Below are 18372 nucleotides of genomic sequence, written 5' to 3' on the forward strand. Positions count from 1 at the left end.
CGGATGATCTCACTTATCCCGATGGTCGCCCCAGTTTTACCCCATCAGAGTCGTTCCCACCTCCCTCCCCTGCCACTGAACCACCTTCCCTTGTCCCCTTTTCACCTCTAAGGGTCTCCGAGCTGACCTCTGACCTCTCTCCCCTAAACCGCCACCCCCCCGTCCTATTACCCTCTCCCCTCTCTTCTGACCCCACACCTTGCTCCAGCCCCAACCCCTACCCCGGTCTTGAGATAGATGACAAACGACAACGGGCCCAGCACCGAGCCCTGGGGAACACCAGCAGTCACGGGCCTCCAGTCCAAGAAACAACCTTCCACCATTGCCATGCTTCCTGCCATTGAGCCAACTGTGTGTCCAATTCGCCAGAACCCACATGATCTAACTTTCCACAGCAGCCTACCAAAGGCCTCGCTGAAGTCCACGTAGACCACATCTACCACGCTGCCCTCATCGAGCTTCTTGGTTACTTCTGTGATTTCTCGCATCTCCAACCCTCCCCGTCCCCTTGGAAACCCCCTTTTACCCTCTCTCGACCTTTTCATCTCCAATTGTAGCCGCGGCGTCAACCTCCTCGACTCCTCCAGTGCCCTGGGCCGCTCCCGTGGAAGTTGTGTATTTAGACTTTCAAAAGGCCTTCAACAAGGTGCCGCGCAAGAGGCTGCTTAATAAGATGAGAGCCCACGGAATTACAGGTAGGATAACAGAATGGGTGGAGCATTGGCTGGTTGGCAGGAAGCAAAGGGTGGAAATAAAAGGATCCTGTTCTGGTCGGCTACCGGTTACTAGTGGTGTGCCGCAGGGGTCGGTGTTGAGGCCGCCTCTTTTTACCCTGTACGTTAACGATTTGGATGATGGAGTGAATGGTTTTGCGGCTAAGTTTGCAGACGACACCAAGATAGGCGGAGGAGTAGGGAGTATTGAAGAAACAGAAAGGTTGCAGAGAGACTTAGACAGTTTAGGAGAATGGGCAAGGAAATGGCAGATGAGATTCAATGTTGAGAAATGTGCCGTTGTACACTTTGGAAATAGAAATAAACGGGCAGATTATTATCTAGATGGGGAGACAATTCAAAGTACAGAAGTACAAAGGGACCTGTGGGTACTCATGCAGGATACCCTAAAGGTTAACCACTGGGTCGGATCGGCAGTAAGGAAAGCGAATGCTATGTTGGCATTCATTTCGAGAGGTATAGTGTATAAAAGTAGGGAAGTGTTGATGAGGCTCTCTGGAACACTGGTGAGGCCTCATTTGGAATACTGTGTGCAGTTTTGGGCCCCACATCTTAGGGAGGATGTGCTGATGTTGGAGAGGGTTCAGAGGAGATTTACGAGGATGATTCCCGGAATGAAAGGGCTGACATGTGATGAGCGTTTGTCGGCTCTTGGACTGTACTGGCTGGAGTACAGAAGAAAGAGAGGGGACCACATAGAAACATTCCGAATGTTGAAAGGACTGGACAGAGTAGATGTGGCCAAGCTGTTTCCCTTGGTGGGTGAGTCCAGGACCAGAGGGCACAGTCTTAGAATTAGAGGGTACCCATTTAGAGCAGAAATGAGGAGAAATTTCTTTAGCCAGAGGGCAGTGAAATTATAGAATTCATTGCCACGTACAGCTGTGGAGGCCCAATCATTGGGGGTGTTTAAGGAGGAGATTGATAGGTATCTAATTAGTCAGGGTATCGAGGGATACAGGGACAAGGCCGGGAATTGGGGCTAGATAGGAATAGTTTTTATTGTAGCTCATGGAGCAGACTCGATGGGCCGAATGGCCTACTTCTGCTCCCTTGTCTTGTGATCCTACTCGGAGAGAACGTACAAACTCCTTATAGACAGTTGGTTCGATTCCGGACGCTGTCTGCAAGGAGTTTGTACGTTCTCCCCGTGTCTGCGCGGGTTTCCTCCGGGTGCTCCGGTTTCCTCCCACATTCCAAAGACGTACAGGTTAGGAAGTTGCGGGCGTGCTATGTTGGCGCCGGAAGCGTGGCGACACTTGCGGGCTGCCCCCAGAACACTCTACGCAAAAAGATGCATCTCACTGTGTGCTTCGATGTACATGTGACTAATAAAGAAATCTCATCTGTCCAATACATCACGGGCACATCCCTCCACACCATTGGGAGTATCTACAGGAGGCGCTGCCTCAAGAAGGCAACGTCCATCGTCAAAGATCCCCCACCATCTGGGCTGTGCCGTCTCCTCGCAGCTCCCATCGGGCAGGAGGTACAGAAGCCTGAAGTCCCCACACCACCAGGTTCAGGAACAGCGACTTCCCTTCAATCATTCACTGATCGCAAGTACATCCTTCCTCAGAATGGATGTCACCAAGGCCCTTTACAACTACAGCAACACATTCTTGTTCTGGTACTCAAGTCCTCTTTTAATCTATTTGTTGAGCTCATCTGAATCCTTACAGTAAATTATTACTTACAAGAACTTTCATTGCACTAAGCAGCCTGCGTCTAGCATCACGTTTTGTAAAGAGCAGGACCAATCAAATTAGGCAATCAAATTTGACAATTCCAACTCATGGGAACGCAAGAGGCTGCAGAGAGCAGTGGGCACAGCCTGGTCCATCACGGGCAACATCTACAGGAGGCGCTGCCTCAAGGAGGCGATTCCTATCGTTGAAGACCCCCCCCCCACCATCCGGGCCGCGCCGTCTTCTCGCAGCTCCCGTCGGGCAGGAGGTACAGAAGCCTGAAGTCCCCACACCACCAGGTTCAGGAACAGCGACTTCCCTTCAACCGTTCGGTTCTTCACAAGGTCACAAGACAAGGGAGCAGAAGCAGGCCATTCGGCCCATCGAGTCTGCTCCAAAGAAAAGGGGAAAAGAAATGAGAAATGGGAGAAAACAGTCTGCTCCATGAGCTAAAGGGGAAAAAAAACTATTCCTTTTTAGCCCCAATTCCTGGCCTTTTCCCCATATCCCTTGATACCCTGACTAATTAGATACCTATCAATCTCCGCCTTAAACACCCCCAATGATCGGGCCTCCACTGCTGTACGTGGCAACGAATTCCATAAATTCACCACCCTCTGGCTAAAGAAATTTCTCCTCATCCCTGATTTAAACCTGTGCCCTCTAATTCTAAGACTGTGCCCTCTAGTCCTGGACTCACCCACCAGGGGAAACAGCTTGGCCACATCCACTCTGTCCAGTCCTTGCAACATTCGAAATGTTTCTAGGAGGTCCCCTCTCATTCTTCTGTACTCCAGCCAGTACAGTCCAAGAGCCGACAAACGCTCATCGTATGTCAGCCCTTTCATTCCGGGAATCATCCTCGTAAATCTCCTCCGAACTCTCTCCAACACTGGTTGTTGAACCGACCGGCACAACCCTAATCACTACCTCAGTGCAGCAACACTGGGACCACTTTGCACTACAATGGACTTTATTTTTTGTTCTAATTCTGTTCTTTCTTGTAAAAATCATGTAAAATGTAAGTTTTTCTTGTGAGTGTTGTCTCTCTGATGCTCTGTGCCTGTGATGCTGCTGCAAGGAAGTTTTTCATTGCACCCGTGCACACTCACGTACTTGTGCGTCTGACAATAAAGTCGACTTTGACTTTTCCGTTGGCACTTTTTGCTCGGTACCTCGGTCTTTGCTTCGGGAACAGCAAATAGCCAATGATGGGATTGTGGTGGGTGTAGACAGGCTGAGTGGGGAGTGGCGGAGTGGATCAAATGCTCCAGGAGCACGGATGTGTCCGGGGTCAAGTCAAGTCGAGTTTATTGTGTGCATGAATACGGGGAGGTACAGGTGCAATGAAAAACTTACTTGCAGCAGCATCACAGGCACGTCGGGACAGACAACACACAGAACATGAATTATACACAAAACTATACCATACAGTGATAAAAAAGTGTGCAAAAATGAGATAGTGCAAAGCAGAGACACAATCAGAGACTAGTGCGAGAGGTGGTCCGCGGTGTCCCGGTGCTGAGGTGGGGTTAAGGTTGTGCCGGTCGGTTCAAGAACCGAATGGTTGAAGGGAAGTCGCTGTTCCTGAACCTGGTGGTGTGGGGACTTCAGGCTTCTGTACCTCCTGCCCGACGGGACTGCGAGAAGACGGCACGGCCCGGATGGTGGGGGGGGTTCTTTGACGACGGACGTCGCCTCCTTGAGGCCTTCCTGATGGTGGGGAGGGATGTGCCCGTGATGTATTGGGCAGAGTCTGCTACTCTCTGCAGCTTCTTACGGTCCTGCGCGTTCGAATTGCCCGTCCCAGACCCTGATGCAACCAGTCAGGACACTTTCAACAGTACGTCTGTAGAAGTTTGTTAGAGGGTTCAGAGTGTTTGTTGCCGCCTTCTTGAGACAGTTCCTCGTGTAGATGCTGTCGATGTTGGGGAAGGGAGTCACTTCCCCGTCGCCTATTCCCCACACACCCCCCCATACCAGCACGCTGTTGGGATGAAAGAGCGAGATGGATCGGCTGGTTGAGTGGTGTCGCAATAACGGCCTCGCGCTCAAAGCCAGCAAGGCCAAGGAACCGATTGCGGACTTCAGGAAGGGAAGATCGGGAGAACACACACCAGTCCTCACTGAGGGGTCAGCGGTGGAAGGGGTGAGCAGCTTCAAGTTCCTGGGAGTCAACATTTCGGACGATCTATCCTGGGCCCAGCACGTAGATACAACCACAAAGAAGGCACGCCAGCGGCCCTACTTTCTCAGAAGTTTAAGGAGATTCAGCATCGGAGAATCTGACAAACTTCTACAGACGTACGGCGGGAAGGATCCTGACTGGCTGCACCCCGGCCTGGTGTGGGAACTCCCAACGCACAGGAACGCAAGAGCGGCAGGACTCAGCCAGTTCCACCCTCCCCCACCGCCGAGGAACGTCTACAAGGGGCGCCATCTGAGGAAGGAGACCTCCGTCATCGGGGACCCCCACCGTCCCTCTTCTCGACGCTGCCGTCGGGCAGGAGGTCCAGGAGCCTGAAGACCCCACACCTCACAGTTCAACAACAGCTTCTTCCCCACTGCCGTCAGGGTCTTGAACCCACCTGAGAAACCCCGACACTGCCTCGGACTGGACTTCCCTCAACCTGCACGAATGTCCTTGTGTTTATTTTTTGGGGGACGTTATGTATAATTTATGTTAATTTATGTTCATGTTAACTATCACAGCGCCAGCGACCCGGGTTCAATTCCGGCCGCTGTCTGTAAGGAGTTTGTACGTCCTCCCCGTGTCTGCGTGGGTTTCCTCCGGGTGCTCCGGTTTCCTCCCACATTCCAAAGACGTACAGGTTAGGAAGTTGTGGGCGTGCTATGTTGGCGCCGGAAGCGTGGCGACACTTGCGGGCTGACCCCAGAACACTCTACGCAAAAAAGATGCATTTCACTGTGTGTTTCAATGTACCTGTGACTAATAAAGAAATCTCATCTACTGAGCTGCTGCAAAAAGCTCGTCTTCGTGGCATTTATACCCTGGGGACATGTGCCCACGAGGGTCAACTTGAACTTGATGAAGGAGGGAACTGGAGCCCCGGGGGGGGGGGGGGGAAACTTTGCAGTCGCAGGGAGAGCGTGCAAACTCCCCCCCCCCCACACACACACACACACAGAGGCAGCGCCAGAGGTGGGGATCGAAGCCAGGTCTCCAGAGCCGTGAGGCAGTGGCTCTACCCACTGCGCCACCCCCTAATGCAAGTAGTAAACCAATGGGGAACAGATTCAACCAACAGGGAATATCCCGTGAGCAACGGGGGCAAACGCAGACCCAAAGCCTGTCATCCCTTCTCTATAATTTTCCCAAACAATAGAATAAACCTCAGACATGCTCCGGTGAGTTATATATTCGAAAGTTTATTAAAAAGCACCTTGTGCACAAAACTTACTTCATGTGTAAAAATAATCTTGCCAAAGCTTTAGCTTTACAATTGTAGAAAAAGCGAGTGCAAAAATCACGCAGCATCTGCGTCAAGCAGCGAGCTAGCCTAGTTCAGTCGCATCGTTCCGGTGTGGGCCGTGGGTGAACCCCGTCACACATCGCTCGGGCGCGGCGCGGCAACCCGTCCCCCGCTTCTGCTTCGGTTAATCCGAACGCCGGCTCCCGCCTCAAGTTCTCTGTCTCCCTCCCGGCCCGACCTCTCCGGGGGCGGGCTGCACCCCACCTTCTGACTGTACACACCACAGCCTTCCCGACTCAACAACCAGCAGTCCAGCGTTTCAATTATAAGTCTCCTGCCCTCCTGCCCAATTCCTTCGAGGCAATCGGTCTTCAGTGGTTACTTGGCACTTGTTCTTTGGTCTATCCTGCCTGCTACCCCCCAACGTCCTCCCTTTCTCCGCATCCTCGAAACCTCTCTCCTCCCCAACCTTCCCCAGCTCTGACGGAAGACCAGAAGCCTCACCTCTCTCTCGCTCTCCCCACAGATGCTGCCCGACCTGCTGAGTACCTCCAGCTTCCCTCCTGGGGAGGGTGGGGTGGGGTGGAATGTACCGAGCAGCTGTGTGGAAAAACCCTCAATCTTTCCCTCACTCTTGAGTGACAGAAAGAGGCCACTCAGCCCATCGAGTCCCTGCCTGCTTCTCAGTAAGCAATTGCCTGCCTCAACCTGCTTCCTTGCGCCTTATTCTCAAATACCCCATTTTATTCCATCCCCCCCAAGATTCTACCCCCCCCCCCCCACACCTTCACAGCGGCCGATTAACCTGCCGACCCCCACGCGTTTGTTGGGGACGTGGGAGGGAAACCGGAGCCCCCCGGGGGGGGGGAACCCACACAGTCGCAGGGAGAGCGTGCAGACTCCACACAGACAGCGGCCAGACCTGGTCTGTCTCCGCAAACAAGGTGACACAACCTATCCCCTTAACGTCTTCCTGAGGAAGGTGGGAAAGTGGGACGGAGGGGATCAGCCCCAGGGTCCCGCTCGACGCACTAAGTTCACAGAGTCATACAGCAGGGAAACAGGCCCTTCAGCCCATCGAGTTCCTGCCGGCCCATTTAGACTGATCCAACACTAATCCCATTTTATTCTCCCACCCAGATTCCAGACCCCGGGAACAAGGCGACTGACATCCCGAGCCTCTGAATGAATAAGCTTAGGGGGACGAGGGGGTCTCAGACCCTGAGGGGACACCGCGGGGGGAAGTGTGGAGATGTTTCCACCGGTGGGAGGGTCCCGGACGAGGGGACACGGTCACAGGATCAGGGGGCGGTCATTTAACACTGAAGTGTGGGAATGTCTCTCAGAGGGTGGGGAATCTCCGGAGTTCTCTGCCCCTGGGGGAGGTGGAGGATGGATCGTCAGGAGATAAATGTTAGAAAGAGCGGGGGCGGGGGGTGGAATTGAGCGCGATGCAGAAATGGCGCAGAAGAGATGGGGCAGATGACCGTGTTAATGGGCAGGACAGACTTGAGGGGCCGAATGGTCTGCGCCAGCTTCCATTGTGTGTCCCGGCCTTTCGGGTGGGCCTTGTCCCGGTGTGCTTGTGGCACCCCGTACTCCGAAACATCCCAAGGCCACGGCTTGGTCCTGGTCCCCCGAGTTGTGTTGAGACGCAATGTTTTAAGGGAGCGTCTCCCCCCGGGAGAGAGGGTGAGGGGGGAGCCTGGTGGGAGAGGGGACAGTGGGGTGTGGAAAACTCTCTCCCTCGGAGACAGAGAGAGACACAGAGACAGAGGGAGATGCAGAGAGAGAGAGAGAAAGAGAGAGAGAAACAGAGATGTAGATAGAAAGAGACAGAGAGATGTAGAGAGAGGAGAGAGAGAGAGAGAGAGGCAGAGGGAGGTAGAGAGAGAGATGCACAGAGAGGGAGAGAGGCAAAGAGAGATGTAGATGGAAAGAGACAGAGAGAGAGACAGTTAGACAGAGAGACACACACAGACAGAGGTAGAGGGAGAGAGAGAGAGGAAAGGAGGGAGGGAGGGAGAGAGAGGGGGAGAGGGAGGGGAGAGGGAGAGGGGGAGAGGGGGGAGAGGGGGAGGGGAGGGGGAGGGGGAGAGAGGGGGAGGGGGGAGAGGGGGAGGGGGAGGAGAGGGGGGGGAGGAGAGGGGGGAGGGGGGAGAGGGGGAGGGGGAGGAGAGGGGGGAGGGGAGAGGGGGGAGGGGAGAGGGGGGAGGGGAGAGGGGGGAGGGGAGAGGGGGAGGGAGAAGGGGAGGGAGAAGGGGAGGGAGAAGGGGAGGGGGTAAGGGGGAGGGGAAAGGGGAGAAGGAGGGAGGGAGGGGGAGAGGTGAGGGGGAGAGGGGGAGGGAGAAGGGGAGGGGGTAAGGGTGAGGGGAAAGGGGAGAAGGAGGGAGGGGGAGGGGGGAGAAGGAGGGGGGAGAGGAGGGGGGAGGGGGAGAGGGGAGGGGGAGAGGGGGGAGGGGGAGAGGGGAGGGGGAGAGGGGGGAGGGGGAGAGAGGGGAGGGGGAGAGGGGGGAGGGGGAGAGGGGGGAGGGGAGAGGGGGAGGGAAAAGGGGAGAAGGGGAGGGGGTAAGGGGAGGGGGTAAGGGGAGAAGGAGGGAGGGAGGGGGAGAAGGGGAGGGGGGAGAGGGGAGGGGAGAGGGGGAGGGGGAGAGGGAGGAGGGGAGGGAGGAGGGGGAGAGGGGGAGGGGGGAGAGGGGAGGGGGGAGGTGGAGGGGGAGAGGGGAGGGAGAGAGGGGAGGTGGGAGAGGGGAGGGGGGGAGGGGGGAGTGGGAGAGGGGGAGAGGGGGAGAGGGGGAGAGGAGGAGGGGAGGGAGAGAGGGGAGGGAGAGAGGGGAGGGGGGAGAGGGGGAGGGGGGGAGGGGGAGAGGGAGGGAGGGGGAGGGGGGGAGGGGGAGGGAGACAGACAGACCGCACCCAAACCAGGAAAGTGAGGGAGTTTCACATTGCCGATTAAAACAAAAAGTACAACTGTCACCGAGCTCCTTCCAGCAGGTTCCACAGAGGGGGGGTGTGGGGGGGGGGGGGAGGTTGACAGCCGTGGCCCCCCCCTCCCCCCGAGAGCCTCAGCCAAGCCGTGGATGTACCACAGGGCCGTGCTGGCGACCGTCAGTGCCTGAGGCTTTCCTCAAGGACGGGAACTCGGCAACAACCGCAGGGGAAGCCGGGGGGAAGTTCGGCAGATCCGGGCAGCAACGTCAGGCGAGAGGCCCTCTGCCCCTCTCCCCACGGAGGCCGCCCGACCAGCTGAGCGTCCCAGCGTTTCCCCATTCCGGTTCTTCTACCTTCAGCGTATTGTTTCCCTCTCATTTCCGATGGAGCACAGGCGGAGACCTGTACAGGCAGGATGGGGGACAGGCGGAGACCAGTACGGGTGGGAAGGGGGACAGGCAGAGACCAGTACCGGTGGAGGGGGGACAGGCGGAGACCACTACAGGTGGATGGGGGACAGGCGGAGACCACTACAGGTAGTTGGGGGACAGGACGATACCAATACAGGCGGATGGGGCACAGGCAGGGTCCAGTACAGGTGGATGGGGGACAGGCAGAGACCAGTACAGGTGGATGTGGGACATGCAGTGACCAGTACAGGCAGATGGGGTCCAGTACAGGCACCCAGAGGTCCAGTAGCGACTAGTACAGGTGCTCAGGGGACCTGTAGTGACCAGTACAGGCACCCAGAGGACTAGCAGTAATCAGTACAGGTGACCAGGGGGCATGTGACCGGTACAGGTATCATGGGGGCCAGTAGTGACTGGTACAGGCACCCAGTGGACCGGTAGTGACCAGTACAGGGATAATAGTGATGGTTACAGGTACTCAGGGAACTGGTAGTGACTGGTAGAGGCAGCCAGAAATCTGGCACCCACACTACAGTGGCAGCCAGTACAGGTGACAAGCAGAGACGAGTACAGGCACAGCTAGTGCCTGATACAGTCACCAGGAGACCAGTACAGGCACAACTAGTGCCTGGTACAGTCACTGGGAGATGAGTACAGGCATAGCTGGTGCCCGGTACAGTCGCCAGGAGACCAGTCAGAACAGCGTTCAAGGCCAAGGGTAGCTCAGATTTTGGACCAGACGGGGATGAGAGAGGGGAAGCAAAGGCAAATGCCTAACCCCAAGGACCAAGCCTCAATTCCCCTTCGAAACCGGCTTGGCGGGGGGAGGGATTGGCCAATCAGACCAATCTTTGTTGCCCCCCCCCCCACCGGAGCCTCTCATTGGCTGTTCCGTCACCCCCTGGGCGGTCAGAAACCAAATCAAGTCTCAGAGACAGGTTGGACGTCAATGCTTTGGAGCCTAGAAGAACGAAGGCGGGGCTGGGGGCGTGTGTGTGGGGGGGGCGTCATTACTGAAACATCTCAGACCCTGAGGGGACACCACGGGGGCAGGTGTGGAGATGTTTCCACCGGTGGGAGGGCCCCGGACGAGGGGACGCGGTTACAGGATCAGGGGGAGGGCACAACACTGGGGTGTGCGGGAACCTCTCACAGTGGGGGGGGGCCCAATCTCTGGAGCTCTCTTCCCCAGAGGGAGTTGAAGGGTGGGTCACTGGGGAGGGTGGGGGGGTGGGGGGGTGTGGTTGAGATCGACGGGGAACCGGCGCAGAAGGATGAGATATGGCCCCAGCGTAGACGAGCATGGGCAAGACGGACCAAAGGGCCTGTTTTCTGCGCCGTACATCTCCGCGAGCCCTGGGGCAGATCAGCCGCCATCCCGCTGAGTGGCGGGGTAGACTCAAGCGGCCTTCTCCTGAACATGGAGAAGGTTTCTCACCACCTTCTCCTATGGGCGGGGAGGGAGAAATCCCCCCCCCGTGGAACAAGTGTCCAGGGCAGAGGTTTAGGGTGAGGGGTGTAAGAGGTTTTAGAGGAGAAATATTTACCCCCCACCCCCCAGAGGAGAGGGGGGGGGGGTTTGGAAACTTGAACACACTGCCTGAGGCAGAGACCCCCACAACAGAGGTGGCGTCGCAGGTGGACAGGGTGGTGAAGAAGGCGTTCGGCACGCTGGCCTTCATCGGTCAGGGCGCTGAGTACAGGAGTCAGGACGTCATGTTGCAGTTGTACAGGACGTCGGTGAGGCCGCATTCAGAATATTGTCTTCAGTTTTGGTCGCCCTGCTATAGGAAAAAGGCCACTAAGCTGGAAAGAGTGCGGAGGGAGATTTACGAGGACGTCGCCGGGACTCGAGGGACTGAGTCATGGAGAAAGGTCGGACAGGTTGGGACTGTTTTCATTGGAGCGTGTGGGGTGACCTTATAGAGGCGTATAAAACCATGAGGGGCATCGATAGGGTGAATGCACACAGTGTTTTTCCCCAGGGTTGGGGAATCAAGAACTAGAGGGCACAGGTTTAAGGTGAGAGGGGGAGAGATTTAATAGGAACCTGAGGGGCAACTTCTTCACCCAGAGGGGAAAGGTTTATAGTGGACCTGAGGGGCAGGTTTAACACCCAGAGGTCTGTATGTGCAACGAGCTGCCAGAGGAAGCAGGTGAGGCAGGTACATTAAAGACATTTAACGGACACTCGGACCGGTGCACGGACGGGAAAGGTTTAGAGGGATACGGGCCAAATGCGGGCAGCTGGGACCGGCTGAGATGGGAACCTTGGCCGGGTCTGTTTCCATACTGTATAACTCTGCAGATCCATAACCCAGAGAAACCGGATTGCCTTTGATTAGTCAAAGATATTTAATTCAGCTGCCTGTGTCGAGGGAGTAATAAAGCAAGCTTTCTTTCTCGATATATATATATAGGTAAGAAACAAATGGAATTGCAATCCATCCCAATTCTGACCACCTTACAGAATCATCTAGAAATCAGGGCTCACTGGGAGCATCAAATCATCAAAACACTTCCGCGAAGCTTACAAATTCCTTTAAAAAAAAATTCCCGTTATACAAAATATGCTCAAAATTTCTTCTTTGAAAACCCCCGCGTTCTCCGCAGCCTGCGGCCGTTACATGATCGCACAGTTCTGAGGGTCGCCCCGGGTGACGCGCTGTTGAGACAAGAGGCAGACAGTCAGCCTGGGCTCAGCCGCTAGAGCCACACCATCCCAGCTTAAACCTTGTTTGTAACGTCACGACATTCCCGACGGGAAACCGCCCGTCGCGCAGTCGGGCGCTTATCGGGAGAAGGCAATGGTAGGTGGCGTTTGATCCTGGTAAGTGCGAGGTGATGCACTTTGGGAGGTTCCAATAAGTGTAGAACACGCGCCGTGAACGGTGGGGAGCACTGAGGAACAGAGCGAGCTCGGTGTACAAGGGTAGGACACACACCGTGAACAGTAGGGAGTACTGAGGAACAGAGGGAGCTCGGTGTACAAGGGTAGGACACACACCGTGAACAGTAGGGAGTACTGAGGAACAGAGGGAGCTCGGTGTACAAGGGTAGGACACACACCGTGAACGGTAGGGAGTACTGAGGAACAGAGCGAGCTCGGTGTACAAGGGTAGGACACACACCGTGAACTGAGGAACAGAAGGACCTCGGTGTACCAGACCAAGGATCCCTGAAGGAGGCAGCACAGATCAGGTGGTGAGGAAGGCGTGCGGGATCCTTGCCGTCATCAGCCGGGGCACAGAATATAAGAGCAGGGAGGTTCTAGTCCAGCTTTATAAACGTACGGGTTAGTTGTGGGCATGATATGTTAGCGCCGGAAGCGTGGCGACACTTGCGGGCTGCCCCCAGAACACTTTGTAGAAAGGTGCATCTCACTGTGTGTTTTGATGTACATGTGACTAATAAAGAAATCTTATCTTAAATGCTGGCAGCTAGGGATGGGCAGTAAATGCTGGCAGCTAGGGATGGGTGGTAAGTTCTGGCAGCTAGGGATGGGCAGTAAATGCTGGCAGCTAGGGATGGGCAGTAAATGCTGGCAGCTAGGGATGGGCAGTAAATGCTGGCAGCTAGGGATGGGCGGTAAATGCTGGCCTTGCCATTGACACTTGGATCCAAAAAAAGTGAAACCAAAAAGTTTGCGATTTTTTGACTTCTGCCCCTTCCAAATCAACGCCCGTTCCCAACAACCCAAGATCGATGAACTTCCTGACTTTAACTGAAAACCAAACAAACTTTTGCAAACACTAATATCACACCGAGCGACCCACCCTCGACGCAAACCACACGCGATATCTGAAATCCCCAAACCCGAGGCTTACCCGAGGCGGAGATCGATAGATTCCTCTGAGGGACTGGGAGGGGGTGCTGGGTGGGAGAGAGCAGGGACCCCTACAAGTCCAACCGAAGTTCAGAATATTCCACCAACAGTTTGATGTGTCAGACTTGTACGGGTTCCCACTCTCACATCCAACAAGGGAGGGAGAGGACATGGCTTGATCTCACTCTGAGGATTAGAAAGGACATCAGGAATGTGTCCCGAGGTAATACCACTGTTCCAGACACCTCTGGAAGGGCGAGTGGTGTGTCGGCCTTCACTATGTCAGGAAGTCTTACTGTAATTGTACAGGGGTCAGTGAGACCGCACTGGGAATGTTGTGCACCATCTGGTCCCCTGACCCAGGAAGGGATGTCCTTGCCACAGAGGGAGGGCAGTGAAGATTCACCAGATGGGGTGGGGTGTCCAGGGACGGCGGGTTTGAGGAGAGATCCTCTGGGCTTTGGAAGAACGAGAGGGGATCTCTTTGAAACTTGACAGGCTGGTTGTGGGATCAGTGTTTCACGCCCCCGCAGGCTAGGGAGTGTAGGAGCAGGGGTCACCGTCTCAGAATGAGGGATCGGTCGCTCGGGACAGAGACGGGTAGAGGGAGGGCGGAAATCTGTGGAATTCTGTCCCCCACCCCTGGAGGCTCCGTCACTGAGTTCAGAGGAGGACAGATTTCTGGATAGTGTCGGGGGCAGGCACGGTGGTGTAGCGGTTAGCGTAACGCTATTACAGCGCCAGTTACCCGGGTTCAATTCCTGCCACTGCCTGTAAGGAGTTTGTACGTTCTCCCCGTGTCTGCGCGGGTTTCCTCCGGGTGCTCCGGTTTCCTCCCACGTTCCAAAGACGTACGGGTTAGGAAGTTGCGGGCGTGCTACGTTGGCGCCGGAAGCGCGGCGACACTTGCGGGCTGCCCCCCAGAACACTCTACACAAAAAGATGCATCTCACTGTGTGTTTTGATGTACACGTGACTAAGAAAGAGATCTTGTCTTGGAACCAAGGGGCTGGGACAACGGGGCTGAGGCAGGAAGATCGGGCGCGATCTTGTGGGGTGAGAAGATGGTGGGTCTACTGTTCCTCCTCTCCCTTGCAGGGGTATCAGGACCCCGCTCCAGGTCAGGGCTCCACACCTGCCCCAGCCCCACTCCCTCTCACTCGCCCGAGAGACCATCCAGAGGCGGGGACAGAGCGGAGACCGCAGGTACAACAGTGCTGGATGAACTCAGCGGTTCCAGGATAAGATCTTTATTAGTCCCAGGTACATCGAAACACGCAGTGAGATGCATCTTTTGCGTAGAGTGTTCTGGGGGCAGCCCGCAAGTATCGTCACGCTTCTGGCACCAACACAGCGCGCCCGCAACTTCCTAACCCGTACGTCTTTGGAATGTGGGAGGAAACCGGAGCACCCGGAGGAAACCCGCGCAGACACGGGGAGAACGTACAAACTCCTTACAGACAGCGGCCGGAATCGAACCCAGGTCGCTGGTGCTGTAATAGCGTTAAGCTGACCGCTACACTAGCGTGCCAGCCTGATTCTGGAGGGGTTGGGGGGGGGGGGGTGGAGGAGAGAGACAGGACAGCGGGCGTCGTGGGTGGAGATTTGTCTGCTGGGGAATTATCTCCCCCACTCCCGCCACGCATCGGGGGCTGAGGAACTTCTGGGAGTGGCGGGCAGTGTATTGGCGATCGGAGGGGAGAGCAGGTTAGAAGGGTTCTCCGCGTTGTCCGAGGTTCTCCGTACCAACCCTCCCTCCACAACACCCCCCAACACACGCACGCACACACACACACCCCACCACCTCCCCGCCTCCGATACGGACACCGCCTCCGCATACATACTCAGGGGGGGTGACCAGCCCTCCGCTGGGGTGGGCTGGGGAGACGCCGGGGGGTGGGCTGGGGTGGGCGGGGGTCTTCCTATCTGCGAGTCCTGGCCCGGGTGCGCGGGCGGGCAGTCTGGCCATAACGCCGGGGCGGGACGCCCTTGTTGTGCCGCGGGGACGTGCGTGGTCTCACCGCCCTGCGTCCGGGGCTGGCCTCGTCGCCGGGCCGAGCCCTCCCCCGCTGGGAGCCCCCGCCGCTGCCACCGCCGTCCGCCGCCGGGCCGCGTGGGGGGGCCGGGGCCAGGGCCGGGGCCGGGACCTCCGGGACGTCGGTCTCGCCGGCGGCGGGGAACCAATGGCGGACGGCCCAGAGCTCCGGGAGGACCTGTTCGGGGGCGGAAAAACAGGAGGTTTCTATGGCAACGCTCGGACCCTCCAATAGGAAGGGGGGGCGGTAGGGGAGGGGGGGTGGGGGACCCTCACACTCTCCCCCCACCACCCCCCCAGACCACCCCCCCCCACCCCGACTCCTCCCCCTAGCGCAGCGCCAAAAGTCTCCCGCGACCCCCCCCCCCCCAACCTTGGACTTTTGCGGGATCTTGCTGTGCTATTCCGGGTAACCAGTGGAGACCGGTCCTGGGGCCACGAGATAGACGGGACCAGGCCCTTCGGCCCACTGTCCGTGCCAGCCCATCGACCACCCATTGACACCGACCCCCTATTTTATTCTCCCCACATATTCCCCCTCAACTCAACTCCCCCCCCCAAGATTCTACCCCCCACCCACACACTGGGGGGGGGGGTGGGGGGGGGGAGGATTGACGGCAGCCATTTAACCCACCGACCCTGCACGTCATTGGGATGTGGGAGGGAACTGGGATCCCCTGGGGGGAAGCCCACGCGGTCACAGGGAGAACGTGCAAACTCCACAACACACACACACACACACACACACACACACAGTAGCGGAGGTCGGGATCGAACCCAGGTCTCTGGGGCCGTGAGGCAGCAGCTCCACTCGCTGAGCCATCGGGTCATCAGGTTGGCCATTGTGTTAATTCAAGCATTGCCTCCAGAGGGGAATCTGGTTTAGTATTGCCACACGTACCGAGATGCGGTGAGAAGCTTTAGTTTGTGAGCCATGCAGACAGATCATTCCGTACGTAAGTAGATCAGGGTCGTGCGAAGGAAAACAGAATGCAGAATAAAGTGTTACAGATACAGAGAAAGTGCAGTGCAGGCAAACAATAAGGTGCAAGGGCCACGATGAGGTAGATTGTGAGGTCAAGAGTCCATCTTATCGTTCAATAGTCTTATCACAGCGGGGTAGAAGCTGTCCTTGAGCCTGGTGGTACGTGCCCTCAGGCTCCTGTATCTTCTACCCGATGGAAGAGGGGAGGAGAGAGAATGTCCGGGGCGGGAGGGGTCTTTGATTATGTCGGCTGCTTTCCCGAGGCAGCGGGAAGTGCCTCGGGAAAGAGGGGAGGTTGGGAGAGCCTGGTGTTGGTTCACCTGTTGAGTCAGGAGGACGTCGAGCCTCGCTGATGTCTCTGCGTCACTAGGAGGTGGTGGCCTCAGCTCTCCCTCCTCCCGACTCCCAAGGCTGTGTCGAGCTTTGTGGGCCAGTGATTGTCGGGACTGAATCCTTTCCCACTGGGGCAGGGGCCTGACCTGGCTCCACGTCCAAAAGCGGTGGTATGCTGTGCAGTGAAGAAGGGTGTCTAAGCTTACAACAGGATCTAGAGCAACCGGGGAAGTGGGCCAAGGAACGGAGAATGGAATTTAACCAGGACAAGTGCGAGGTGTTGTATTTTGGGAAGTTAAACCAGGGCAGGACTTCCACAGTGAACGGCAGGGCCCTGGGGAGAGTTGTAGAACAGAGGGACCTAGGGGTACAGGTACATAGTTCTCTGAAAGTGGAGACACAGGTAGACAGGGCAGTGAAGAAGGCGTTCGGCACACTGGCCTTCACTGGTCGGGGCACTGAGTACAGGAGTTGGGACATCCCGTTACAGCTGTACGAGACGTCGGTGAGACCGCGCTGTGCGCAGTTCTGGTCGCCCAGCTGTAGGAAGGACGTCACTGAGCTGGAGAGGGGGGCAGGAAAGATTCACGGGGACGTTCCCGGGACTGAAGGGCTGGAGTTATAAGGAGAGGCTGGACGGGCCGGGACTGTTTTCCCTGGAGCGAAGGAGGCTGAGGGGTGACCTTTTGGAGGTCTATAAAACCACGAGGGGCGTAGGTAAGGCGGACGGTCACAGTCCTTTCCCCAGGGGAGGGGAGTCTAAAACCAGAGGGCACAGGTTTAAGGTGAGAGGGGCAAAATTTAAAGGGGACCCGAGGGGCAACTTTTTTTTACCCAGAGGGTGGTCCGTGGATGGAACGAGGGAACGAGCTGCCAGGGGGTGGGTGAGGCAGGCACGTTGAGAACATTTCGAAGACACTTGGACAGGTACAGAGGTTTAGGGGGGGATATGGGCCAAACGCGGGCAAATGGGACTGGCTCAGTTGGGAATCTGGGTCGGCACGGACCAGCTGGGCCGAAGGGCCTGTTTCCGTGCTGCACGACTCTTTGACTTAAGCGGGGATTTTTCCTGACCCATCGGTTAGAATTCTTTGAGGAGCTAACATACAGGTTAGACAGAGGAGAGTCAGTGGACTTTAGAAGGATCTTCAGAAAGATTTACTTGGATCTTCAGAAGGCCTTTGACAAGGTGCCGCACACGAGGTTGCTAAACTAGAGGCCACGGTGTTAGAGGCATGGATAGCAGATTGGCTGACTGGCAGAAGGCAAAGAGTGGGAATAAAGGGGGCCTTTTCTGGTTGGCTGCCGGTGACTAGTGGTGTTCCGCAGGGGTCGGTGTTGGGTCCGCTACTTTCATGTTCTATGTTAATGCCCTGGATGACGGAATTGATGGCTTTGTGGCCAAGTTTGCAGATGATACAAAGACAGGTGGAGGGGCAGGTAGTGTGAGGAAGCGGGGAGTCCACAGGAGGACAGGTTGGGAGAATGGGCAGATAAGTGGCAAGTAAGTGTCCATGCACTTTGGCAGAAGGAATAAAGGCGTGAATCTGTTTTCTAAATCGGGGGGGGGGGGGGGGGGGGCGCGAATTCAGAAATCGGAGCCCTTGTGCCGGATTCCCTCAAGGTTAACTTGCAGGTTGAGTCGGTAGTAAGGAAACCAAATGCAATGTTAGCGTTCATTACAGGAGGACTAGAATATAAAGGATGTACTGCTGAGGCTTTATAAGGCGTTGGTCAGACCACATTTGGAACACTGTGGGCAGTTTTGGGCTCCAAAGATGTGCCGGCCCTGGAGAGGGTCCGGGGGAGGTTCACAAGAACGATCCCGGGAAAGAAAGGGTTAACGTACGAGGAACGTTTGACGTCTCTGGGCCTGGAGTTCAGAAGGATGAGGGGGGATTCTCATTGAAACCTCCCGGATACTGAAAGGCCTGGACAGAGCAGACATGGAGAGGACGTTCCCATCAGCGGGAGAGTCCGGGATCCGAGGGCACAG

General features: G+C 56.5%; 1 protein-coding gene across 1 annotated transcript in view; it reads right to left on the reverse strand.

Annotated features, from left to right (window-relative positions):
* Positions 1 to 18372, reverse strand: part of LOC127587393 (prelamin-A/C-like) — a 117129-nt gene that overhangs the window by 27090 nt on the left and 71667 nt on the right. Inside the window, exon 13 of the mRNA XM_052045692.1 lies at positions 14949 to 15236. Coding sequence (XP_051901652.1) covers positions 14949 to 15236 — 288 coding nt within the window. The remainder of the gene's footprint in view (positions 1 to 14948; positions 15237 to 18372) is intronic.

Source organism: Pristis pectinata, chromosome 40 (genome assembly GCF_009764475.1).
Source record: "Pristis pectinata isolate sPriPec2 chromosome 40, sPriPec2.1.pri, whole genome shotgun sequence".
Classification (NCBI taxonomy): domain Eukaryota; kingdom Metazoa; phylum Chordata; class Chondrichthyes; order Rhinopristiformes; family Pristidae; genus Pristis; species Pristis pectinata.